The sequence below is a fragment of the Acomys minous genome (assembly GCF_964271855.1).
Source record: "Acomys minous genome assembly, chromosome: 7".
In the NCBI taxonomy this organism is placed as follows: Eukaryota; Metazoa; Chordata; class Mammalia; order Rodentia; family Muridae; genus Acomys; species Acomys minous.
Genome location: NC_140488.1, coordinates 102,326,172 through 102,353,380, shown reverse-complemented (window position 1 = coordinate 102,353,380; position 27,209 = coordinate 102,326,172). Strand labels below are relative to the sequence as shown.

The 27,209-nt window shown below is 42.2% G+C and overlaps 1 protein-coding gene across 1 annotated transcript in view; it reads left to right on the top strand.

The window, feature by feature from the left end:
• GPR143 (G protein-coupled receptor 143) overlaps positions 1–20,530 on the top strand; it is a gene marked incomplete at its 5' end in the record, with an annotated part of 31,894 nt that extends 11,364 nt beyond the window's left edge. Inside the window, 6 exons of the mRNA XM_084790589.1 lie at positions 2,316–2,408; positions 5,301–5,410; positions 7,516–7,624; positions 10,590–10,707; positions 11,402–11,639; positions 20,416–20,530. Coding sequence (XP_084646715.1) covers positions 2,316–2,408; positions 5,301–5,410; positions 7,516–7,624; positions 10,590–10,707; positions 11,402–11,639; positions 20,416–20,492 — 745 coding nt within the window. The 3' untranslated portion in view covers positions 20,493–20,530. The remainder of the gene's footprint in view (positions 1–2,315; positions 2,409–5,300; positions 5,411–7,515; positions 7,625–10,589; positions 10,708–11,401; positions 11,640–20,415) is intronic.
• Between the last annotated feature and the right edge of the window lie 6,679 nt (positions 20,531–27,209).

The window sequence follows — 27,209 nt, the reverse complement described above, 5'->3', positions numbered from 1 at the left end:
AATAAAAATAAGTAAGTATTTAGAAAAAAAGTAATATACCTTGCATGCCAGAAGATGGCTTAAATGGCAAGATGGCTCAGTGGGTAAAGTCACTTGTCATCAGCCCTAATGACCTGAGTTTGATTCCTGGAAAGGAGAGAAGCACTTACCTCAAGTTTTCTTCTTACCCCCATAAACATGTTATAGTGTGTAGCAGATGTGTTCTGGGTGGGTACGAAGGGTCAAGAGAAACAGGCATGACAATTGTGCCTCAAGAGATTGTCTGCTGTACTTTGGATCTTGGCCCTCCAAGGCCCATGTGTTAAGGGCTTTGTTCCTGTAGTGTATAATTGGGAAGTGGGAGAACCTCCAGGGGGTGACTTAGTGAGAAGTCTACAGGTCATCTGAAGCCTGCCCTCCATGGGGATCAAGGCCCTTCCTTCTTTCTCTCTTGTTCCTGTCCATGAAGTAAGTGATTAAGTGATTTATTTCACTGTGCCATGTACTATTAGCACAAAGTATTGTCACAGGATCAAAATAACTGGACCAACTAATCACACACTGAAACCCATCACTTTTCAGAAGGCTTAACCTTTTTCTTTTTTTGTTTTTGTTTTTTGTTTTGTTTTGTTTTTTGAGACAGGGTTTCTCTGTGTATCCCTGGCTGTCCTGGACTTGCTTTGTAGACCAGGCTGGCCTCGCGCTCACAGCGATCTGCCTGCCCCTGCCTCTGCCTCCTGAGTGCTGGGCTTAAAGGCGTGTGCCACCACGCCTGGCCTTAACCTTTTTCTTAAGGCTTCATCTCTTAACTTTTTACCATCACTTTTACATTAGAAGTTCCTGGTGACATTCAAATCATAACAGATGAGAACTGGACAGTGCTGTCCGAGGGCTCTACATATGGGACTGTTTCTCTTATGGTTTTATTACAAATTAATCTCAGAAGTAGCAGGCACCCCCATTAGGGCTGTTGTCATCAAAGCCAGAGTTACATAATGGTGTGTATCCGTAGTTGCAACCACTTGGTAGGCTAAAGTAGGACAATTACTTGAGCTCAGGAGTTCAGTGCTGTTCCAGCCAGCGTAGTGAACCCTCAAGTTTTATAAAACATAATTTATTTATTTTTATGCTATGTACATTGGTGTTTTGACTGCATGTATGTCTGTGTGAGGGTGTCAGATCTCCTGGAACAGGAGTTACAGACAATTGTGAGCTGCCATGTAGGTGCTGGGAATTGAACCCAGTCCTCCAGAAGAGCAGACAGTACTCTTAACCACTGTACCATCTCTCCAGCCTCTCAGTTTTTAAACACACACACACACACACACACACACACACACACACACACACACACACACACAAAAGCAAAAAGCAATGTTCACTGTTGACAAAGGGAATTTGGTTCTTTCAAAAATTAAATATGAGCCAGGCATGGTGGCACACACCTATAATCTCAGCACTCAGGGAGGCAGAGGTATGAGTCATGAGTTCAAGGCCAACCTGTCTACCAGTGGAGTCCAGGACAGCCAAGGCAAGAGAAACCCTGTCTTGAAAGAAAAAAAAACCCAAAAATTAAATATGAAGGGGCTGGGACTAAACAGTCAGTTTAGTCAAAGAACAACTGACTGTTATCTATGAGGTGTATGCTGGCTAAACATGAAAATACCCTTTAACCTAGCAATTTCACACACACACACACACACACACAACACACACACACACACACACACACACACACACACACACACACACGCACATGTGTGCACACACACAAATTGAAAAAAAGAACTTAAGTATACACACACACACACACGCACACACACACACACACACATATGTATATATTCACAGCAGCACTACTTATAGTAGCCAAAAGATAGAAGCAGTCTAATTTTCCACTGGTGAGCGTATGAAGGAGCAGAATGGGGTCTGTCCATATAATGGTGTACTACTTAGCCACGAGAAACACGCTGAATGAAAAAAAAAATACACAAGAGCCATTCCACATATCATCATCTGTGTGAATATCAAGAACAGACAACTCCATAGAACAAAGCATTTTAGTATTCTCAGGGCCAGAAGGAGTGGTAGTAAATGCTTATGGGAACAAGGTCTTTTTTTTTATGGTGCTCAAAATAGATAGTTGTGACAGTTGAATAGCAAACTTTATGTGATGTGAATTTCACCTTAATTGAAAAAACAAGAATCTAATCTCAACAACTCCCTCCTCAACAGCACAGGAAGATCTAGGCAATACAGAACTTAACCTGGCCATTCCTACTGGGCAGCCCTGTGTCCCTCTGAGCTATGGCCAGTCCTCTTGTGTTTTCTTCTAGCACCATCCTGCTGTATCACATCATGGCCTGGGGCCTGGCTGTCCTGCTTTGTGTGGAGGGAGCAGTCATGCTTTACTACCCTTCTGTGTCCAGGTAAGCCCCAGTACCCAGCAGTATAGAGCCCAGATCTCTGGTCTATTGTGCGCCCCTAATAGGGAATGAAAAGCTGTAAAGATAAATCCATCTGGAAAAAGATGAGAGGGGCTTAGGGGATGTAACTCAGTGGTAGAGAATTTTGCTAACATGCTTGAGGCCATGGGATCATCCTCTCCCCACAAATAAAGATATTTATAAAACCTCAAGGTCTAAGGATGAACACTCTCAATTTATGTGGAAAACAGACAGAGGTAGACAGTGTCTCTGTGATTTTAGGAATGTGTAAATCAAGGCTCAGCACAGTAGAGTCGTCCTGACAAATCTTGCCCTTTGGTTATGTTTATGAATAAAGTTTTATTGGCTCACAGCTATACTTGTTCATGTGCTGTCTGTGGCTGCCTTTGCTTTACAGAGACATGGTTCAGAAGTTGCAACAGAGACCATGAAGTTGAAATATATGAACCATCAGGATAAGTTTGCTGATCCATAGTGTAGAACTTTTCTGGCCACTTTCAGCTTCTTAGCTGATTGTCTGTCTTCATTTTGGTATTGCCTTTTTTTTTTATTAATTACTTCTCTGTTGCTATGATAAAACACCATGACTAAAGGTAACTTAAGGAGGAGAGCGTTTAGCTGGGCTTGCTCTTCCAGTGGGATAAGAGTCCATCATGCCTGGGACAAATGACAGCAAGTAGCAGTCGTGGTTGGAAGATCTGGAAGCCAAGAAACCATATCTTTAACCACAAACATAAAACAGAGAGTGAACTGGAGGTAGGGCAAGGTTGATAAACTCTCAAAGTTCATCCTGCGACATACTTCCTCCAGGAGGGACACACCAACTCCCAAAAAACATTACTAACTGGGGAGCAAGTGTTCAAATACTAAACCTGCCGGGGACATTTCTCATTTAAACTTTGCCACTATGAGTATTCTCTGGGAGTAATGTGCAGGTCCACTGTACAGTCTAGTTTCTGGAGAACTTATAAAGGACAGACAACAGTGTTACATCTATTATAGTAGAATACACTCAGCTGAAAAGTCTTTTCCTTCTCATGTGCTCCCCTGTGGGATCTGAAAACTCCCAGAAAAAAAAATTGTGAGCCTGAGAGTTCCATTGATTCAGAGCTTGCAAGGAGTCCCTGGGTACTCAAATGCCTTGGGCAGATGGTTCAGATTTAGATTTAATTTAAAAACTTTTTTTTAAATGGGGCTGGAGAGATGGCTCAGAGGTTAAGGGCACTGACTGCTCCTCTAGAGGTCCTAAGCTCAATTCCCAGCAAACACATGGTGCCTCACAGCCATCTATAATGTGATCTGATGTCCTCTTCTGGCTTGCAGGTATACCTGCAGACAAAATACTGTATACATAATAACAAAAAAATCTTTAAAAAAATTTTTTATGTATATGAGTGCTCTATCTGCATGTACAGATGCATGCCAGAAGAGGGCATCCTACCCCAATATAGATGGTTGTGAGCCACCATGTGGTTGCTGGGAATTGAACTCAGGGCTTTTGGAAGAGCAGCCAGTGCTCTTAACCACTGAGCCATCTCTCCAGCCCCCTGGACTTAGTCTTGATGCACTCTTATCTCTTAGTCCTGTGCTACCCATGTTCTGGAACCATGGACACTCTTTAGGTACCCCTTTACTTTCATCTGCCATTTTCTTTCTGCCTTTCTATCAGAATCACTTCTTTCCCTTCTCTTGTTTCCCTTACTGACCTAGACTTTTTCCAGACTACATTTATCATTCAAAGATGAAGAAGAACTTTTGTACTAGAAATAGGCATTATAGGGGCTTGTTGACCTCTCTCTTTGTGCCTGAGCTATCTATCCGGTATCCTACTTTGCCTTTATTTCTCAGTTCTTCTCAGTCATTTTTTCTCCCACATCATGTGTGTCATAGCTGTTAGTTCTTACCTTCTTTTTTTAGTTTAAAAATATCTTATGTATATGAGTGGTTTGTCTCATGTATGTATGTGTACCATGTGTGTGCCTGGTGCCTGAGGAAGTCTGAAGAGGGAACAGGATCCTCTGATGATTGTAATATGTGGGTGCTGGGAGCTGAACCCATGTCTTCTGTAAGAGCAACAAGTGCTCTCAACCCCTGAGCCATTTCTCAGCTCTAATTCCTACCTTTATAACATGAATGCATGGTCTTCCACTACATTCTAAGGTAACCAACAAATTCTCTGATTAATTTGTAGAAATCCTCATTAGTTGCCCTGAAAAGAACTGTTGAGAGTTTTGTTACCCTTGATAATGAGAACATATTTAATTTAACATCTCATTTTGAGGCAGGGGCTCTTTATTATACAGCTCTGGCTATCCTGGAACTCAATCTGTAGTCCAAGCTGGCCTGGAACTCAGAGATCTGCCTGCTTCTGTCTCCCTGACTTCTATATTCTGATATTCTGTCTTGCTCAAGGATAGGGAGTAGGTCTTATCATGTTACTGGGCAAGGCCATGTAGCAAGTACTCAATGCCTAGTACTTAAATGGGTTCTTTTGTCTCCACCTCCACTTGAGTTGTGCGCTTTTAACGATGTAGAGACCCAGTGCAGAGAACCTACCACTCAGGATGTTTTTTTTTTTTTTTTTTACATCTTTCTGTTTTCCTGGTGGGCCTTTAAAAGGTTCCCCCCACTGGAATGCTCTATCACTCCCCTTATTTTTGAGACAGAAATATAACCCATCTCTTTCATCATCTTGTAATGCATTACTTGTTTTCAGATAGGAGCCATGAGTCAGATTTTCTCTGGACACAGGCAGGAGCAGACTGATACCTTCCCCTCCCTGCTCTAGCCTCTTAGCTCTTTCAGGTAAGTGGCTCATCTCAGCCAAAGCATTTCTTTAAAGGAGATTTTTTTTTTATATATTCCACTTTTAAGGTGTGAGAGGGGCCTGGACCATGCCATCCCTCATTATGTCACCATATACTTGCCACTACTGCTTGTCCTTGTGGCCAACCCGATCCTGTTTCACAAGACAGTGACTGCAGGTAAATCCTGGGAGAATTACTCTTGATATATGGACACAGAGTACATCTGCATGCTTTGGGTACACATAAAAATACAGCTGTTCCATCTGGAATTACACATGACAATTGACCTTTTTTATGTTTCTTCAAAGACACGAGCAGAATACAGTGGGACAAACTGACTGTGTTTAATAAGTGAAAATGTGAAAGCCTATTTACCTATTTATGACACTGTTCTTTGCTGACATTTGCTTAGCTAAAGACCATGAGTTAAAAAAAAAAAAAAGACCATGAATTTGGTTGAGGCTTCACTTCTGTGCTGGGCTTCTCCAGACTTTGTGCTTTGCATGGAGGGCCTAAAGGTGACTTTGTAAAAACTATAGAGGCAATATAGAAGTAGACAGAGCAGGAAAGGGACGAGCCAGGGCCTCAATGTTTGGTCATTCCTATGCACTCATTTGGCCTATGTATTTTTTTCAGATGTGCAGGAAACAGGAATTGAAACACAGGAAACGAATCCATTGCAGTGAAAGAAATGAGATTAGAGGGAGGTAGTGAGTCAGCAGAAGGATATAGCTTTTACAGCTAGGACTAGAGACCTGTGTCCCAGCCCTACCACCTACCTCCTCAAGTGACTGTGAGGTGGAGTGAGTGCCTACCTTTCTCAGGTTTCTGTGTATCCCTGGGGTAGAATGTGAATTAAGGCATTTCTACATTGGCTTTCACAGGAAAGTCATTTAAGAGTTAGCAGTCGTGGACAAGGCTCAGTGGTGCATGCCTTTATTCCCAGCACTCAGAAGGCAGAGGCAGGTGGATCTCTGTGAGTTTTATGCCAGCTTGGTCTACAAAGCAAGTCTAGGAGAGCCAGGGCTGTTACACAGTGAGTCTTTAAAGGGTTTGTCACTAGTGATAAACTATTGACACTTTTGATACATCTTTTCCTATATGTTTTAAAAATATAGAACATTAAATATTATACTTTTATGCTGGAGTGCCAACAGTGGGTTGAACTGAAAAATATTTATTTACTATTTTTATGTGTACGTGTGTGTGTGTTCCTACCTAAGTTTATGTGCATTAGATGCATGGAGAGGCCAAAAGAGGGCATCAGATTCCCTGAAACTAAAGTTCCAGGTGATTGCGAGCTGCCATGTGGTTGCTGGGAACCAAACTCCAGTTTTCTGCAAGAGTGGCAAGTGCTTTTAACCATTGAGGCATCTCTCCAGCCTTTGGTTATAGAAATTTTTTTTAAAATTAAAGTCTTCAGGAGGCAGAGACAGGCAGATCACTGTGAGTTCAAGGCCAGCCTGGTCTACAAAGTGAGTCTAGGATAGTCAAGGCTATACAGAGAAACCCTGTCTTGAAAAACAAAACAACAACAACAAAAAGTCTATTATTAGTAATAGGAATTTATTGTCCTTGGATGAATTTTTTTCTTATTTGCATTTAAATATAGAATTTTGTTTTAAAAATTACATACAAGTGGTTTTTATCAAAGCCATGGAAAGGCCTTAGCCAAACATTATAATGTTCCAGTGGTTATATCTGTGTGGAGGTACCATGGGTCATTAATTCTTCTCTGAAGGTATATTATAACTTGTCTGTAAGGAGAAATACTAACATTTTCATTATTCTAAAATAATAAGCATATATTATTTTAGAATGGATAAAATAAACCCTTAAAGTATAGTATTTGAATAAACTACTAAAAAATGAAGAATTCAGTTAATAAATCACCAGTGTTACTATCTCAGCATGATGTTAACACTAGGGGAAAAGCTAGGAGAACCTACAAGTATGCTGCAATTCTCTGAGCTCAGTAAGTCAAGGTAAAATAGAGCTCAGTGGTAGAACACTTGCCTAGCATACATGAGGCCCTAGGTTTCATGCCCATTATCACACATAGCAAAAGTTATTTCAAATAGAAATGTTTGTGTGTATATATGTATACATGTACATGTGTGTATGAGGACTCCAAGTGCAACACTGGAATGACTGTCAGTAATGGGCTTTGCTTCATGCTCTTCTGGCTGTATGAAAGGGTTCATACCTCATGTTTTTATTTTTCTGTTATGGAGCTAAGGTGAACCATGTATGTTGTCTGACATTCCTCTACATTCTTCCAGTGGCCTCTTTACTGAAAGGAAGAAAGGGTGTTTACACAGAGAATGAGAGACTGATGGGAGCCGTGATCAAGACCCGGTTTTTCAAAATAATGCTGGTGTTAATTTCGTGGTAATCTTTTGTCTAGTATTATTGTTGTTGGTAGTGTTAGTGAGAGGAATATGCCAACTTCCCATTTTACCTTTCCAAATGTGACTTGAGAGTTGCAATGCAAAGAATCTGAAGGGAAATCTTTGAGATAATGCAGAGTATCCCCTAAAGAAATGAACAAAGCATAGTTTAGCAAGTTCAGAACTCATATTTTTTTAATAAATTTTTGTTTGTTTGTTTTTTTGGTTTTTCGAGACAGGGTTTCTCTGTGTAGCCTTGGTTGTCCTAGACTCACTTTGTAGACCAGGCTGGCCTCAAACTCACAGCAATCTGCCTGCCTCTGCCTCCCGAGTAGTGGGATTAAAGGCATGCACCACCACGCCTGGCTTATAAAATCTTTTATGACAATTATTAATCAAACCCTGAGAATAAGAAGTTAAGTGTTCAAAGTTTTTGCTTTCTTTTTCTTTTTAAAAAGAGATTCAGTTTTCTCTTTTTCTATTTTGTTACTGTTTTGAGATTGTGTCTCGCTATATATCCCTGGCTGACTCAGAATATATAATGTAGACCCAGGTGGCTTTGAATTTACAGTGATTCCCCTGCCTCTGCCTTTCCAGGAGCTGGGGTTGCAGGCATGTACCATCATGGCCAGCTACATGTTCAGTTTTCAAATATTTAAGCCATATGCACCTGGTATTTCATCCGATTGGTGGGATAATAAAAATAAAGGAGCATTTATGGTTTTCATTTTATGTATATAAATAGTTTGGCTATGTACAAGTATATGCACTATGTGTCTGCTTGGTGTCCATGAAGATCAGAAGAGGATGGATGCCAAGATCTCCCTGGAGTTACCATTTTTGTTGTTGTTGTTGTATTCTAAGAAGGGACCAGGGTCTCCCTATGTTGCTCAGGCTGGCATGGAATTCAGACATATGTCTGCTTCTGGAGTGCTGGGATTAAAACATGTGCCACTGTGCCCAGGAGGCACAGACATTTGTGAAGCACCTGGCAGGTACTCCTCTGCAAGAGCAGTACGTGCTTTTGACTGACGAGTCAACTTCCTACTCCCTGGCCACAAGTATATAATTGTACCCATCTGTCTTAGTCTTGTTTCCAGATTTCCTGGGTCTTCAGTGTAACAACTCAGCTCACTAGATGGAAGAGAAAAATCAGAGCCACTATCTTCTTCTGTGACCACCATTGATGTCTTGCACCAATTATTGTGGTAGATACTTTGAAAACACCTAAAAAAAAAAAAACTTGTGTAAAGCTGCCATGCTGGCACATGCCTCTAATCCCAGCACTTAAGAGGTAGAGGAAGGCAGATCTCTGTGTGTTTGAGGCCAGCCTGGTCTACAAAGTGAGTCCAGGACAGCCAGAGCTGTTACACAGAGGAACCCTATATCGAAAAACCAAATACCAAAGCAACCCCCCTCAAAACCAAAAACTTGTGTAAAAAGATTGCTGTCAGTTGGGTAGTGGTGGCACATGCCTTTAATCCCAGCACTTGGGAGGCAGAGGCAGGTGGATCACTGTGAGTTTGAGGCTAGCCTGGTCTACAAAGCGAGTCCAGGACATCCAAGAGAGACCCTGCCTAGAAAAAACAAAATAAATAAATAAATAAATAAATAAATAAATAAATAAAATAAAGAAAGAAAAGAAAACCAAACCAAACCAAACAAACAAACAAAAAGGTTGCTATCAAAACAGTGATGAGCCAGTACCATCCAGAACATGACAAATCTTTGTGGTATTAATTCACTTGAAATGAGGAAATGAGGACATTTCTTTAAATGCCCTTCTAAATTATCTACAGCTGGTCATACAGTCACCTTGTTACTTTACATTCCAGGGACCCACCAAGACCGATATTTTAAAATTCCACATAGGTACTTGTATTAGTTATTTTTATACTACTCTGATAAAACACTATGGCAAAGGCAATTTATGGAAGGAAGGGTTTATTTGGGGGCTTACAGTTCTAGAAGGATAGAAGTTCATCCCAACCATAGCAGGAAGCATGGCCACAGGCATGTTGGCATGACACTGGAACTGCAGGTCAGAGTTCAATTCTCAATCTACAAAAGGGAAGCAAAGAAGCTCACTGGGGATTGGCCTGGGCTTTGGAGACCTCAGAGCTCACGGCCAGTGACATTCCTCCTCCAAGTCTATACTTCCCTGTCCTTCTCAAATATTTCCACCAATTGAGGATCAAGTATTCAAACTTATAAGTCTACAGAAGCTCTTCTCATCCAAACCACCACAGGACTAGTAAGATAGCTCAGCAAGTAAAGGTGCTTATGCTCAGGCCTGACTGCATGAGTTAGATTCCTACCTCCCAGAAGGTGGCAAGAGAGAATTGACTCCTAAAGAAGTCCTCTGACTACTCTCCACCCCCTACTCTGCCCCTAGCCCTATCTATCTCTGAGCACACACAAATTCCAATAAAATACCCAAATAGCATTTTTGGTTCAGCACTCGGGAGGCAGAGGCAGGCAGATCTCTGTGAGTTCGAAGCCAGCCTGGTCTACAAAGTGAGTCTAAGACAGCCAAGGCTCTTACACGGAGAAACCCTGTCTCAAAACACCAAACAACAACAACAACAAGAACAAGAACAAGAACAACGTTTTAGATTACTTCTCAAAAAAGAAGGAGAAAAGAAAGAAAGAAGGAAGGAAGGAAGGGAGGAAGGAAGGAAGAAATTTTAAAGTTACCTTTTTTTTATGGAGAATGATTTCTGGTTTGACACAAGGCTAAACTTTTACACCTTGATGTGATGTGGAGTGTTTCTACTAGGTGGGCTGAGGTGTGTTAGACTAAAAGAAGGAACTGTGTTTGAATTAAAGTCCTGGTGTCAACTCAGTTTCTTCCCCCAGAAGTGATCATGTTGCCACCAAGAACTGGTACATATAGGCCATGGTGAAAGTCACTATGGATATCATTGAGTGCTTTCCTCATCTGTGAACCATTTCCTTTCCATTAGTTGGTTGTCCAATATCATCAATGAAAGTCTTTTGTTCTACCTTGAAATGCAACCAGATATCCATGGAGGCTCTCTGAAACGCATCCAGAATGCAGCCAGGACCACATGGTTTATTATGGTAGGCCAATCCAGACTGAATCTTTTTCTTGTTGTAAAAAAATAAAAATCAATATTAAAAATCATCTGGGCATGGTGGCATACACCTGTAATCCCAGCACTCGGGAGGCAGAGGCAGGTGGATCTCTGCGAGTTCGAGGCCAGCCTGGTCTACAAAGTGAGTCTAGGATAACCAGGACTGTTACACAGAGTAAACCTGTCTTGAAAAAAAAAAGGAAAAAGAAAGAAAAAAAAACCATTCAAAGTACAATGTGTAAATGTATAACCAGTGCAAGGTTTTCGGACTACTTCTATCACTCTGCTGCTCTGGAAAGCTAGATTCACTCATTGTATTAATCAAACAGGCTTTAGAGCTGGAATGTGGCCTGGTTGCAGAGCCTAGCATTTAAGAGGTTCTGTGTTTGATCTTCAGCATTGCAAAATGAGTGAGTGAACGAATGAATAAAAACAAGGCAATCTCTGTTAAGTCACTGTGGCCTAGCATAGGAAGCATTTGAAGCTAACTCAGTACCAAACTGTTACTCTTATTTATTTTTAAAATTAGATTTATCTATTTAATTTTATGTGTATGGATGTTTTAAAGGAAGATCAGCCCACTGGCACACCAGGATGGAAGTTATCATTATGGTGACTGAAGATTGTCACTTTTCCTCTGTTCCTTTGACCTCCATGTGTCCTTTTGCCCTCCTTCCTAGGGAATACTGAATCCAGCCCAAGGACTTCTTTTGTCTTTGGCCTTCTATGGCTGGACAGGATGCAACCTGGATGTCCACCCTCCAAAGATGGTGATTCAGTGGGAAGCAATGACTGCCTCGGCTACTGAGGGCACACACCAGTCCCCTGTGGGCTCCTGTGTGCCCCATGAAAACCCCAGGAAGGTGGTCTGTGTCGCAGGGCACACTTCTGATGAAGTGCTGAGCATTTTGTCTGAAGGTAATGTCCTGTTGTAAGGGAGGTGAACTGCAGAGCCCCAGAGCTCACTGGAAGTCTTTCATTAAGAAGGGAAGTGCGAATAGGAACCTCTACATGTTACTATACACTATTTTCTCTTCCACTTCTTTTCATTTTTTATTTATATCCTCCCCTTTAGAAACTGCTTTCATTTTATGTGTATGGTTGTTTTGCCTCCACATGTGTCTGTACACCACATTCATACCTGGTGCCCATGAAAGCCAAAAGGTGGGGTCAGATCCTTCTGGAACTGGAGTTATAGGTGGTTGTAAGCTGCCATATGGGTGCTGGGAATTGAACACAACTCGTCTAGAAGAACAGCCAGTGCTCTTAACCGCTAAGCCAGTTCTCCAGTCCCTCATTTATTTTTAAGATAGAGTCTCACTATGAAACAAAAGCTAGCCTCTAGCATTCAATCCTCCTGCCTCAGGTGCTTGAATGGTAGGACTACAGGAATATACCATGTCCACCTAATTGGTTGCTATAATTTTCTGGCAGTCTAAGGAGAAAGGTTTAAAAACATTGAGGGGCTTAGTTGCCGGTATCCATTTTGGTGACCCACAATCACCTGTAACTCCAGCTCCAGGGGATATGATGCCCTCTTCTGGTCTGGGTGGACACCTGAACACATGTACTCATACATACTCATAAATAAAAATAAATCTAAACAACAAACCTACTTAGGGATATCAGAACAACCCTGCGCATGCTCAGATGGCCCATAGAGAATGGGTAGAAACAGCTGGGTTCGCTGCTAAACTCCTTGTCACACAGTGTCTCCAGAGCAGCATCCCTTTATCCTTGGCCAGCTGCATCTACATTCTGCAGGCTGTGCTGTGCACTCTAGTGTTTATCAGCCTCTCTGATCTCAGCTCACTTTAGTGTGACAATCAAAACACTTTACACATCAGCAAATACCTTCTGTGGGTCAGAAAAAATTGTCTCATTTGCAAAAGCTTTAAAAAACCCTTCATTTTTGCACATGTTATCTGGGATGCATACACATCCATGTACACACACACACACACACACACACACACACACACACACACACACACACTGCACACACTCACAGCCAAAGGGAACACACAATCCCATCAAATTACTTTAGTTTATACCAAGCTAGAGGGAGAGACATTTTGAGATGTGTGGAATTTGCTAGAGGAGCTCTATATTCTTTTCCTTTCCTGCTATTTAAATATGTGGAAGAAGGTTCATTCCTGGGACAAGTCTGCCTCAGAAAACATGTAGATAAATCCATGACTGATGCCCTGAGGTGGTATTGTATGTTTGTGGTGGGGAGCTCTAGAAGAAACAGAGAAACCCTTTTGGTTGAACCTAAAAGACAGAGAAACTGTGTGGTTAGGGACTTTCTTACTCTTTTTCTAGCCGTGCTGGAATGGAACCCAGGGTCTCATCCAAGCCCGGCTATTGTCGCAACACCAGCCACACCCTAGCCTTTAGGCTTCTGATATAGCTCCAGTAGTTCATGCAGGACAGGGACATACAAGTTCAGACTGCTGTCAGCATGCCAAGTTACTGATAGAACCTGCGGCAGAAGACAAGATGTTGCATTTAGAATTATTTGTGTGTGTTTGAATTCCTATCCTGGCAGCTCAAAAGAGCTGAGAGCCATTTTTGACACTATAATAAAATTCTACAATAATGAGGAACCCTATTACATCTGGTCCCTGCACCCTACTTCCCCCACCTCAAAAAGCATTAATCAGGCCCTTCTTGTTTCTTTTTTTTTTTTTCAGCTAGCTGTTGCCTAGGACTGCTTCTCCCAGGCTGAAAGCTTTCAGAGTCTTTAAAAATGAACAAAGGTCCAACTGGCTGCTGTCTTAAGGAGCCCTTCTTCTTCTTCTTCTTCTTCTTCTTCTTCTTCTTCTTCTTCTTCTTCTTCTTCTTCTTCTTCTTCTTCAAAATAGGGTTTCTCCGTGTAGACTTGGCTGTCCTGGACTCACTCTGTAGACCAGGCTGGCCTCAAACTCACAGCAACCCACGTACCTCTGCCACCCGATTGCTGAGATTAAAGGCATGTGCCACCATGCCTGGCAGGAGTCCTTCTTTATTGATCTTTTCCCCCTTTCCCCCCCTTCAAATGGAACCTGTTGTGTTACCAGTGCTAGATTATTGCTACACAATAGACCCACACCTCCAAGTCCTAACTCAATTCCTTTCAAAGCAAAGGCAGCTGTTCTGGCATATTAAGGAAGACCTGAGACCCTCTGAAGTCCTGATGAAAGAGAGTCCAGTGAGATATATAATCCAAATACCATAGAATTTATCCTTTAAAGGGTTTAGTGCATTTTGTTATATTCCTGAAGGTGTGCAGTCATTGCCACTGTCTAAATCCAGAATTTCTTATCACTTGGAGACTATAAACACTCCCTATTCTTTTTTATTTTATTTTATTGATACTGGGTCTCATGTATCACAAATTGTCTTCAAGCTCACTTTGTAGTGGATGCTGACTTTGAACTCTTAATTGTTCTGCCTCCACCTCTGAGTGCTGACATTATGAGAGTATACCTCCATGACCAGTCTACATGGTACTGAGGTTGAATCTAGGGCTTTATGCCTATTAGGTTTACCAACTGAGCCCTCTTCATTTCTGGCAGCCACTAATTTTTCTATGTGTATGAATGTTCTGCACATTTCCTATAAATCATATTGTACAGTACGTGTCTGACTTCTTAGCGTAAATTTTTGAAGCTTCATCCAATAGCATACATCAGCACACAGTTCTTTTTTGCAGCTGAGTAATATTTCAAAGTATGAAAACACTCTTTTGTGATTTTTTTTTTAAAAAGCAACTACTATTGACTATAAGGAACTCCACCAAGACCTGTATTGGGAGCTGTGTCATGGGTTTGCAGCAATGACTATAGACTCTGCCCTCACAGTTTATTGGACAAAATCAAAACAGCTAAAATTATTATTCTATTCAGTTAATAGAGCAATCATTGAAAATGCTGATTTTAGCTGGGCACAGTGGCACATACCTTTAATCTGAGCACTCAGGAGACAGAGGCAGGCAGATCTCTGTGATTTTGAGGCCAGCCTGGTCTACAAAGTGAGTCCAGGACAACCAAGGCTACACAGAAAAACCCTGTCTCAAAAACCCAAAACCAAAATCCCCCCAGAAAAAGAGGAAAACATTGATATTTTGTTTTGTTTTGTTTTTGAGACAGGGTTTCTCTGTGTGTAGCCCTAGCTATCCTGGAACTCACTCTGTAGGCCACGCTGGCCTCAAACTCACAGAACCTGCCCAGGCCACTCAAGCACTGGGATTAAAGGCATACACCACCACCATTTGACAAAAATACTGATTTGAGGGGGAAAAATGGAGGAAAAGCAAAGCAAAACAAGTGAGATCCTTTGTAACAGAAAAAGACAGTCTGTAAAAATAACAATTATCAGGATGGAGGTGTAGCTCAGTAATAGAGCTCTTGCCTAGCATGTACAAGACCCTGGGCTCCACCCCAAACACTATAAATACACAGAAGAAAAGAACAGACTTTTCCAGCTAATTAATTAATTAAAAGAAAGGGGGAAAAGGCAGCTGTCAGTTTAGGATCCATGGAGAAGTATTGTTTGCTTCTCTGTTGGTTTAAAGGGTTTTTATTTGGCTGGGTTTTTTTTTTTTGTTTGTTTGTTTGTTTGTTTTTGGACGCATTCTTCAAGCACAGAGTAAGTTGGAAAATTAACTGAAAACATTTCCTGTGAAAGTATGAAATGGGGGTTCGGTGAAGGTCTTAAGTTTACATTTCCTTACTCTGAAAATAGCGAAATTAAAATGATTCCTAAGGGGGCTGGAGATGCGGCTCAGAGCACTGGCTGCTCTTGCAGAGGACTCTGGCTCAGTTCCCTGTAGCCACATGGCAGTTCACTGTTGCCTGTAACTCCACTTTCAGGTGATCTGATGTCCACTTTTGGTCTCTGTGGTCACAGACCTGTACATATAGGCAGGCAAAACACTCATACACATACAATAAAGAAACCTTTAAAATGGTTCCTAAGATAAAGTCACCACCATATTGTATGTTGACTCTATGCAGGAATTTGCATACATGGATCTGCAAAGAACAAAGAGGACCTCTGCTTCCCAAGTGCTGGGATTATAGGTGTGTATCACCACACCGAGTTGAGGAGAGAAACTTTTAAAAAAAGATGTATTTATTTATTTATTATGCAGATAATGTGCAGCCTGCATGTACACCTGTGTGCCAGAGGAGGGCACCAGATCTCACTATAGATGGTTGTGAGCCACCATGTGGTTTCTGGGAATTGAACTCAGGACCTCTGGAAGAGCAGTCAGTGCTCTTAAGCCATCTCTCCAGCCCCAAGGAAAGAAACTTTTAAGAGGAAAGGTTTATCTGAGTGTGGTGATGCACACCTTTATTCCTAGTACTCGGGGAATGGGGGTGGGAGCCAGCACAGATGGATCTCTGAGAATTTGAGGCCAGCCTGATCTACAAAGAGAGTTCTAGGATAGTCAGGTCAGTTACACAGAGAAACCCTGTCTTGAAAAGTCAGTCAGACAGACAGACAGACAGACACAGAGAGAGAGGGGGGGTGGGGGAGAGGGAGGGGACAGAGGGAGGGGGACAGAGGGAGGGGGAGAGAGTGTTTAATTTGGTCCAGCTTTCAAGGTTTCTGAAAAAGGGTGTATATCCAGCTAATAAAATATTATTGCATCATAAAAAGAACTATTTTCACCATTGCTTGGTTCTATTGCTCCTGGCCTGTGATGATGAAGAACATAATTCTTGGGGGTTGCTTGATGTCCTGAGGTCATGGTTACCGGAGGTCAACAGTCTTTGCATGAACAGGGAACTAGTCAATAGCCTAGCAGCCATGCTGAAGTGTCTCCTGAGTCTTTTCTTTTTCTTTTTCTTTTTTCGAGACAGGGTTTCTCTGTGTAGCCTTGGCTGTCCTGGACTCACTCTGTAGACCAGGCTGGATTTGAACTCACAGAGATCTGCCTGCCTCTGCCTCCTGAGTGCTGGGATTAAAGGTGTGTATCACCACCATGTGGCTCTGTCTCCTGAGTCTTGCTTTGTCAATATCTTCTCTTCATGGAGATCCATAAGACAGAAAAAAGCTCCAGGCCACTCAGGCTTTCTAGACTCCATAGCTCAAATCCTTGTCTGATTTAGGACAGCTAAAGCTAAGCTTAGGTGTCTTTATTTGTGCAGCTTTGGCTTTTTTTTGTTTTTTGTTTTTTTTTTTGTTTTTTGTTTTTTTGTTTTTTTGTTTTTTTTTTTGAGACAGGCTTTCTGTGTAGCCCTGGCTGTCCTGGACTCACTGTGTAGACTATGCTGGCCTCGAACTCACAGTGATCCACCTGCCTCTGCCTCCTTGAGTGCTGGGATTACAGGCCTGATCCACCACCCCTGGTGCAGCTTTGGCTTTGAGAAAGTCCTTATACGTCATTGTTCTCCATGGAGAACTGGGAGTAGGGAGTGAAAGACCAGACATTTTACAAAGCCATGGGACTCTGAGTTTGTCCTCAAGTGTGAGGTCATGTGGGAGTATCCTCAGCAAAGACCTTGATCACAAGCCACCTTATAATACCCAGCTGGGCCTTTTTGAACAAAACCACAAAAATCCCACATGAGTTCTCACGCACCCAAGAGGAGTTCATAAACAGGGTGACCCTGTGAGAATCAAATGTTCTCAAGTCCCTTCAGCTAACCTCTCCTGCAGCAATGCTATTCTGGAAGCTCTTAAAAGCCTTCCCAGCTGGTGCCTGGCCATTCTAGCCAGATGGTTGTCTTCCATTACTCACAATGGCACCCACACTCAAATCAGAGCCTGGCTGTGGAATCTAGGGCCAAACATCATTCCTTTGTTCCCTTCTCTAGATTCCCTGAGGGGATCACATTTGCTTGGTCTGGACCACTCCACTATCATCTCAGATTCATCTGCATCTACCCCTGGGGAAGTTCTGTCTGCTGGTTCTCCAGCAGGCCACAGCAGGTGACCCATGTGTATTAGAGCAATGCTGGCCTCTGCTCAAATGCTTATCCTTTCTGTCCTCCTTAGGTCATCAGTCTTAATGCTGCTCCAGCTTCAAAGGGCTCATCTCACTGCTATTGAGGCATTGACATCAACTATATCCACTCAGTATGCTTACTGTGTATGCCATTCTAGTGGAAGAAAGAGAATAACTACAGAAAGTCCACAGTAATTATGTGTATGATAGCCAAGTGGTGAGAAATACTGTGAGCCAGACTGTTTTGGGTGCAAGGGATATAACTCCAATGCAAACAGCTTGCTAAACATGTTTAAGGGTCTGAGTTCAATGCCTAATTTGTTAAGAATAGGAACCACTAATTACAGAGAGGTAGGGTGCTGGTTCTTGATAGGGAAATTGAGAAGTTTCTCAATGGTAACATAACATCCTGAATAGAGATTGAAATAATACACAAGAGAGAGGGTCATGAGAGAAATTTTTGTTTCATTTTTTCTTCTCTGGTTTTTCAAGACAAAGTTTCTCTGTGCAGCCCTGGCTGTCCTGGACTTGCTCTGTAGACCGGGCTGGCCTCGAACTCACAGAGTTCCGCCTGCTTCAACCTTCCGAGTGCTGGGATCAAAGGCGTGCGCCACTATCACCCGGTGGGTCACAAGAAAATTAAGAGAATCTTTGCAGGTAGAACAAGAGCTGTGGGGTGGCCTTAGGCAGGATCGTGCCTTTAGAAGGAGGGGAGAGACAGGTAGCTCAGTATGCCTGAGGGATGATAGGGGTGCTAGCAGAGGCTGCAGCAGTAAGCAAGGTGCGTTGCTGGGGCTTAGAGACTGTTCGCCTGTGCATACTGGGAAAGGCCCTTTTGCTCCATGATTTCCGTCTGTGAATTCTCCATATCCAGTTTCTACCCTGGCTCAGAGCCAGTGCTCCTGAGTATTTTGGGAGCAAAAGAATAAGTCTGTTGTTTGTTCCAAAGGATTTTGCTACGCGGAAGGAAGGAGTGCTAGTCAAGTGATTAAGTAGACCTGCAGGGTGACCCTTGATGAGAATGTTTTATTTTTATCTTGCTTATTGAGCTTACTTTCCCACCCTTTTTACTGTGTTGTGACTGCTGTCTGGAAGTCATGCCATATTCTATAACAAAGGGAAAATTGATTCGTAAGAAAATAGAACAGGACTGGAGAACAATGATGAGATCCAAGGAAAGCCAGGTGAAGTGAGGCACATGAGACTGCTTAAAGCGTGTGACTCCTTTGTTTTTGAGCTTCCTAGCTGGAAACTAAAGAGACAATGTGATAAGTTACAAAGTTAATTATTCTGAAGAAAGCTTATCAATGGTCCTTAGAAGCAAAGCATAGCTAGCTCTCTCTCACGCTCTCACAGGTTCCAGTCATGAAGGCCAGAGAGAAAGGTCAGCTTCTCATGACAGGAACACAAAATAAGTTAGACATTATTTGGACTTGTGCACTATGTCATCATATGAGAACTATCGTTTGCCACTCAGTCATTATATCCAGGGCATCAGTTTTATGATCAGAACAAGGATGAGAACAAGGCTTGGCAAAGCATTGTCAAGCAAGTGCTACTGTGTGTTGGATCTTTATATGTGTTTAAATTACAGCACTTGAAAGATGGAGAGATTGTTTTGGGTGCTTCCATGTGCTGAAGGACAGGAGAGGCAAGGTAAAAGTTGGTGGCACTGTGTGTGAGGAGGAGAGGGAGTTTTACAGAGCATAGTTCTTTCTTTCTTTCTTTTCTTCTTTTCTTAATTTTTTTTATATTTTTTGAGACAGGGTTTCTCTGTGTAGCCTTTGGCTGTCCTGGAACTCACTCTGTAGACCAGGCTGGCCTCGAACTCACAGCGATCTGCCTGCCTCTGCCTCCCGAGTGCTGGGATTATAAAGGCATGCGCCACCACTGCCTAGCTAGATTCTTTGTTTTGGGGACTTCCAGGAGCCGAGTATAGGTAACTAGTCAGGAGGACCTATTCTGTATGTCACAACTCCCCATGGGTGGACTCTATTTTGTGCATCCTATAGGACACATCCAGGGCTCCAGGACCATGTTAATTAAACTGTCACATTTCCTCTGGAGTCATGTGTCAGCTGCCTGAAATGATTCTGTAGAGTTCGTTTCATTTTTCCCTCTGAATGAATGGATTAAATGTAGTAGTGGATGATGAAGAGTTTTTTTTTCCTTTTCCTCTCTTTTTATACCTACACACAGGTAATATTGATGCCAATTATTCTTTGAAACAGGGGTTTTTTATGTAGTCCTGGCTGTTCTAGAATGTGTTATGTATACCAGGCTGACCTCAACCTCACAGAAATTTGCCTGCTTCTGCTTCCCTCATGCTGAGACTAAAGGCATAATAGGCCTTAGACGCTAAAATTTGACTAAGATCCTTCCTTCCTTCCTTCCTTCCTTTCTTCCTAGAAAAATAAAGACAAAAATCTCATTTTGTTGTTGAATACTAGTAACATTTTGTGAAGGTGAAGGAAGGCCTTCTAGGGGCTGGCAATGTTGCACAGTTAGTACAGTGTGTGGCTAGCAAGAGGCCCTGGGTTCAGTCCCCAGTACTATATAAGACAAACATGATGGTACATATCTAGTATTCTAGCACTTTGGAAGGGGAAGCAGGAGGATTGGAAGCTCAGAGTCATTCTTGATGATATATTAATTTTGAGGCCAGGCTGGTCTACATGTGACCCTGTGTCAGGAAAACAATAGAAAGCCTTCTAGAACCTCAGCCCCAACACAATCTACTCTTTTCCTCCCCAGGTTCTGATGCCAGCACTGTTGAAATCCATACCGCAACTGGTTCCTGCAACATAAAGGAAGTTGACTCCATTTCCTAAGTCCAGGGGGACCTCTGAAGGGTTGGGATATGGATCAGATAGCCCTATTTTTTAAGGCTAAGTATCTCATCATTTTGGATTGTGTCCTTGCCTTCCTTCCTACCACAGTGTTGCCCTGATGTAGCATCCTCCAAATCCCACTGTGGTCATCATGATGGAGCTCACTGAAGATGTGCTTTATGCTAGGAGACACAACACACCAGATCTTGGGAATGGAAAATTCCTTCTAGAACATTCAGTGTCACTTCTTGACTCTTAATTACCATTTGGACTTTTTTGGAGGCCAGCTGTAATGCTCAGTGCTAGATCCCAGTCCTCGGGAAAATAGTTAAATAAAGTAATTGTGACTAACTCCATTTTGACGTGGATTCTTTCCAAATAGCCTGTAGCCAGTGGTCTTCTGGAAGGTTTGGATGGTGCAGAAGACAGACAAGTCCAACAGGACAGACTGGGAGTGGAACACTGGGAGGTATGAAGCAAGTCTTTATCTAGTCTCACTAGGGTGGGGGTGCATAATTTCTTTAGTAGAACTGTCTCTCCTGTGCTGTGTCATAGTCTAAGAACTCCTTGGATCTATGATCATTGCTGTGTGCTCACTTGCCTTTCCCTCAGTTAAGAAGATACAGGTAGCCGGGCACCATGATTCATGCATGAAACACTAACACTAGAGAAGTTGAGACAGGAGTATTGCCTTGAGTTCACAGACTGCCTGAGCTACCTGAGGAATTTAAGGCCAGCCCTGGGCTACTAAGACCTCATCTCAAAATCAAAACAAAACAAAAACAGAAAGAAAACAACAAAACAAGAGGAAAAAAAATCTAACCATGTCTCTATCTGGAGAAAAATACCTAACCATCTGTCTATCTGCATGCATACAACATGCACACACACAGATGCACGTGGTTTCTCTTTTGTTCTTTGCAGAAACGTTGCAGCATGTATGGGTTAAAAGCCATCCTGGTATGTTTATAGAAAAGCAACAAATATTTCCTTAGCACATCATAGACAGTTCTACCTTGTGGCATCCCCCATGCTGTCTGCTGGAGGATTAATTAATTAATTAATTTTTGTTTTTTTGAGACATGATTTCTCTGTGTAGCCTTGGTTGTCCTGGACTTGCTTTGTAGACCAGGCTGGCCTCGAACTCACAGAGATCTCCCTGCCTCTGCCTCCGGGAGTACTAGGATTACATGTGTGTGCTACTGCATTCAGCTACAATAGGACTCTTTTGCATTTTCAAAAGGTAGTGAAACTTGCATTTGTACTTTTGGGGGGTCACAAAGTTACACAAACAGTGTGACCCTGGTCCTGGTAGCTGCTGCCCAGTGGTTTTTGGGTAATGCTGGTCCATCTTCCTTGAGAGACCACACTCAACCTTGCTCAGTGTTCTGGAGGAGATGCCAAAGAGAGATTTCCTAGGAGGCAACTGTATTTTTAATCTCAGTAGAATTCCATCTGAGCCCCACCCCTGCCCCAAACACCAGGAGCATCTCCTATATGTGTATTCCCTCCTACATCATTCTAAAAGGTCAGAGGTAACCATTTGGTGTTCCAGCCTCCATGGCTGCTAGAAGCATGTAAACAGAACCAATCCCAGGAGTCTCCACATTCTTGAATTGCAAGTTGGTGCTCAAACGATGGGCTGTAGGGACACTTCTGCAGAGGATGTTGGCAGCAGACAAGGCTGCTTTGAGGGGCAACAATGGTTGTGTTTCTAGGGGTGTCGAGTGTGAGAGTGTGATTGCTGCCTTTTATCTTCATGTGGCCAGCCCTGCCACTTGATTTCAGCTGGTTCTGTCTGGTTCACATCTAACCTGTTCTACAGAGATCTCCCCAGAGTTGTTCCCATCCTTATTTTTCCTTTGTCAGGTGTTTGTGAATCAGATTCTGAAGCTCACTAGAACCCTTATTTCTCTGACTAGCCACTCAAGCCTTCTAATTACTAACCTGACCCTCATGGGCTGGAGCTTTGCCTGTGTGGGCTGAGACAGGGATGTGTTGAAAGGACACTGTGCAGCTACTTCCCAGGCAAACAGAATTAGGCCTTACAGACAATAGCATGCACATCTGATGAGTTGATTCCAGATCACTGAGGGAGTAGACAAATAAATGATACAGTGACACATACTTAAACAAAAAGAATTATCTTGAGTGTATGAGTGTTTTGTCTGCCTGTATGTCTGTGCCTGGTGCCCACAGAGGTCAGAAAGGGGATGTCAGATCTCCTGCAACTGGAGTTACAGATCATTGTGAACCACCATGTGGGTACTGGGAACTGAATTCAGTTTCTCTGTAAAGGCAACAAATGTTTTTAACTGTTGAACCATCTCTCCAATCCCATACCATGGAAGTTTGAGCCGTTTTTTCTTGCAGAGGGTTGCTATATGGTGACATAGTTACCATTTCACTATTTTAAAAAATTTATTTATTCACTTTACATCCTGATCATAATTCCTTCCCTCATCTCCCAGTCCCACCCTCTCACTCTCTTCCCCTTCCCATGTTTCTCAGAGAAGGGGAGCTGCCCACCCTCCGAAATCATCCCAGATCATCAAGTTGCATCAGGAATGAGCACATCCTCTTCCCCTATGGCCTCACAAGGCAGCCCAGCCAGTGGGAAGTGATATAAAAACACAGACAAGAGTCCATGTCAGAGACAGCCCCTGCTCCCCTTACTAGGGGACCAACATGAAGCCTGAGTTGCCCAATGGCTACCTCTGTGTAGAGGATCTATGTCCAGTCCATGCAAGGTCCTTGGTTGGTGCTTGAGACTCCACAAGCTCCTCTGGGCCCTGAGCTCTGCTGGTCTTCTTGTGGAGCTCTTGTTAACCTCCAGGTCCTTCTATCCTTCCCCCCACTTTTCCACAAGACTCCCTACACATTGCCCAATGTTTGGCTGTGAGTCTCAGCATCTGTTTTGATCCACTGCTCTTTGGAGCTTCTTAGGGGACAGCTATGCTAGGCTCCTGTATGCAAGTATTGTTAACAGTGTCAGGGGTTGGCTCTCAAATGTGGGGTGAGTCTCAGGTTGAGCCAGGCATTGCTTGGACATTCCATCAATCTACAAGAACTTCAATCCAAATTTTACCCTGCCTACAAGATATTCAGGGATAAAGATGGAACAGACATTGAGGAAACATCCAACCAATGCCTCGCTATTGTTTTAAGTCTGGAAGATGTTAGAATATCCTGGGAAGCATGGGGGAGCCAATGATCACGGTAAAGAATGTGAAGAAGATGGTGATGGCTATGACGATGTTAATGAGAGGGAGGGGAATAGTGTGATGAAGGTGAGAGGGATGTGGAGGCACAGAACTCAGATGTAAAGCCAGGAGTTTAGCTTGATCTCTGAAGAACTCTGCTATCTCAGGCATAGCTACAAGTGGAATTGCAAGTTGTAGCTGGATGAAAATATTGAAGGTTTCTACTAGGGATTCTATTTACTATCCCATTTATTGCCAATTTATTTACCCCATAAATAGTCTTTAACTAGTTTACCCTTTCTTCTCATTTCAGAGGAAAATATCATTACTTTCCTCATCATCTACCACTGTGTGGCTATAGTAGACTGTATGCACTCAGCTATTTCCTGTATGATATCTCTAAAGACATTTGCTTAAGGATAATTATATTCCTAGCCACAGACTCTATTCTGTTGGGCATTAACTTCATAGTCTTGCAGGTCCAGTCAATAAATCTCATCATCTTGTGTGCCTCACTTGTTCCCTGTATTATTCATATCATTCTCCAAATGAGCCACAAATTATGCCTTACTTGTCTTATTATGGTTAAGACAAGTTATACAGTAAGCACTGCAACTGGGGAAAAAAAGGAGTCTTTTTTAAAAAATTAAAAAATTTCATTTTAAGTGTACAAGTATTTTGCCTGCATTTATGTCTGTGCAGCACATATGTGCAGAACCTATCAAGGTTAGAAGAGGGCATTAGGCCGGGCACACACCTTTAATCCCAGCAATCGGGAGGCAGAGGCAGGTGGATCTTCATGAGTTCAAGGCCAGCCTGGTCTATAAAGTGAGTCTAGTACAGCCAAGGCTATACAGAGAAACCCTGTCTTGAAAAACAAAAAACAAAACAAAACAAAAATGAAGAAGAAGAGGAAGTGGAGGAGGAGGAGGAGGACACCAGAACCCTTGGAACTGAATTTACAGACAGTTGTCTATACACAGGTCCTTCCCCAAACCAGCAAGTGCTCTTAACCATCTTTCCAGCCCAAATCTGGAGTCTTTCTTAAGGACATAAATTATTATGCCTTCCTGATACATGCCATGATTGACTTTCAGGTATCCGTCATTACTCAAGGTTGGGATCTATGGGTACACATTGTGACATGAAGGACAGTCTTTTTTTTTAACAACTTATTTTTAGTTTATGTATATGGCTGTTTTGTGTACATGTACATCTGTGTACTATGTGCGTGGGTGCTTTGCCCACAAATGATAGAAAAAGGTGTTGAAAAAGAAAAGAAAAATGTGTTGAATTTCCTAGGATTAGAATTATAGATGATTGTTAGATGCTATGTGGGTGCTGGGAATTGAATCTGAGCCCTCTGGAAGAGCAGCTAGTGCTCAGATGTTGAACCACCTCTTGAGACCCTATGAAAGACATTCTTGACTAGCTTGAAGAACAGTATCAAGATGAAGTTAATCAAGAAGTGAAAAAACCAAAGCCAAACTCAAAACCCAAAATGAAAACCAAATCCAAACCTCCAAACCAACCAACTAACCAACCAAACAACCAAGCAACAACAAAAAACAAACAAACAAACAAACAGACAACCAAACCAAAGAATCAGCCAGGTGTTGAAGAGCATTCCTTTAATCTCAGCACTCAGGAGGCAGAAGCAGGTGGATCTCTGTGTGTCTGAGGCTAGCCAGGACTATGCAGTGAGACCCTATCTCAAAACAATAGCAACAAATAAATAAAACCACTGAAAAACCAAAATAAAATCCAACATCCGAAAGAACTAGATATAGAGACACAGACCTATAACTCTGCCACCTGAGACGCTGAGGCAGAAGGATCACAGGTTCCAGGCCAGCCTGTCTAAACAAACAAGCAACAATTTAAAGAATGTACAGAGAAAGAAAGCCTGGCATGATGGTGCTTGTCTTTAGTCTCAGCACTCAGGAAACAGGAAGGTTGAGCTCACATGAGCTGGAGGCCAGCTTGGTCTACATAGCCTGTTCCAGGCCAGCCAGAGCTACATAGTAAGACTCTGAAACAAACAAACAAACAAACAAACAAACAACTCACCCCAAAGAACAGAAGAGCTCTTCCCTGAGTAGGTTGAAGTTTAGATTATCAAAATAAAGGTAGTAGGAACATCCAGGGAGGAGGAAAAAATCTGGTTGCAGTTTCACAATCACTGCAGCAGAAAGGTCTATTGACCCAGAAATTCCTGTATAAATCCTAAGCCATGTGGTCCCAATAAAGCTTCTCCTCTACCGTCAAGAGACTCATATTAAGCTATCTAAGTAACCAGCATTCTTCTGAGGCCACTAAAAGTGGGTCACATACACATTAGTTTACTGGTAAGATTTTTGCTGCATGCTTTGCTGAGGCCTCACCTATGTTCCTCGGGGTTCTTCCCAGGGACTTCCTAAAGCTTTTGAATGTGGGTGTTCAAAGATTTATCTAAGCTCTGTGTTGGAACAAGCTCTGCTAACTTGGCAGGGGGTAAAAAGTAGAGAAAAATAAGAAGGCTGGACTTTAGACACCTATTGGGAATCAGGACATGTTCTTCCTAAATTTTTCATTTAATTATTTCTTTTTCCTCTTCCTCCCCCATATAGCCTTCCTTTTCTCTTTTCTTCTCTTGGCTTTCTGAGACAGGTTTTTATTCTGTACCCTAAGTCAGGATCTTTCTGCCTCAGCCTCCTGCGAGCTGAAATTACAGGTGTGTACCACTAGGATTTGTAAAATTTAGTCTTAAATCACCAGTTAAAGAGCTCATAGGTTTTGGTCAATGGTAACCATATATATGATGATAATCTCTAAGATTATATCACCTTTTTGTGTAGGTGCACTTTCTTTTCACAAGATATTATAATGCAATACTTTCCTCATGTGTGTGATGATGCTGAAAACTGAACTACCAGCCATAAAAGTACACAGTACATAATATTACATTGCCTGACTACTGAGTTGTTGAATTATGTATCAACCATACTGCTTATCATAATTTTAGAATGTATATCCTTGTAAAACTCATACATTTCCTACTTATTGCATATTTTGATTGCATAATTTCTTCCTGTGTTAAATGTAATCTTGTTTTGTTTATTGTGGACCCCAGAGCAATAGGTATACTATTGGTCAGTCTGTCTGTCTATCAGTCCATCCATACATCCTCTCCATCCTTTCCTGTTATTATCTATGTCATGAATCAACAGCTATATTTGTACTTTTGCTAAGGGTATGCAATAGACTAGACAATGTATGTTTATGCAAATATATATATCTCACAAATATTGTCTACTACACCAACCAATCATATATCATTCAACCACTTGGATTATGTGCATTTGCTTCATCACGTAGTCAAGCAGTCACTCATATCTACTATTTGGGTTATTTGTGTCTGTCAAGGAATTGATCCATCAGTTTTTTTCTAACATTTGTCTAGGTGGCAGCATAGACATAATAGTTCTGCGCATACACATGGGTATTCACGTGAACATACAATCCATAAATGACA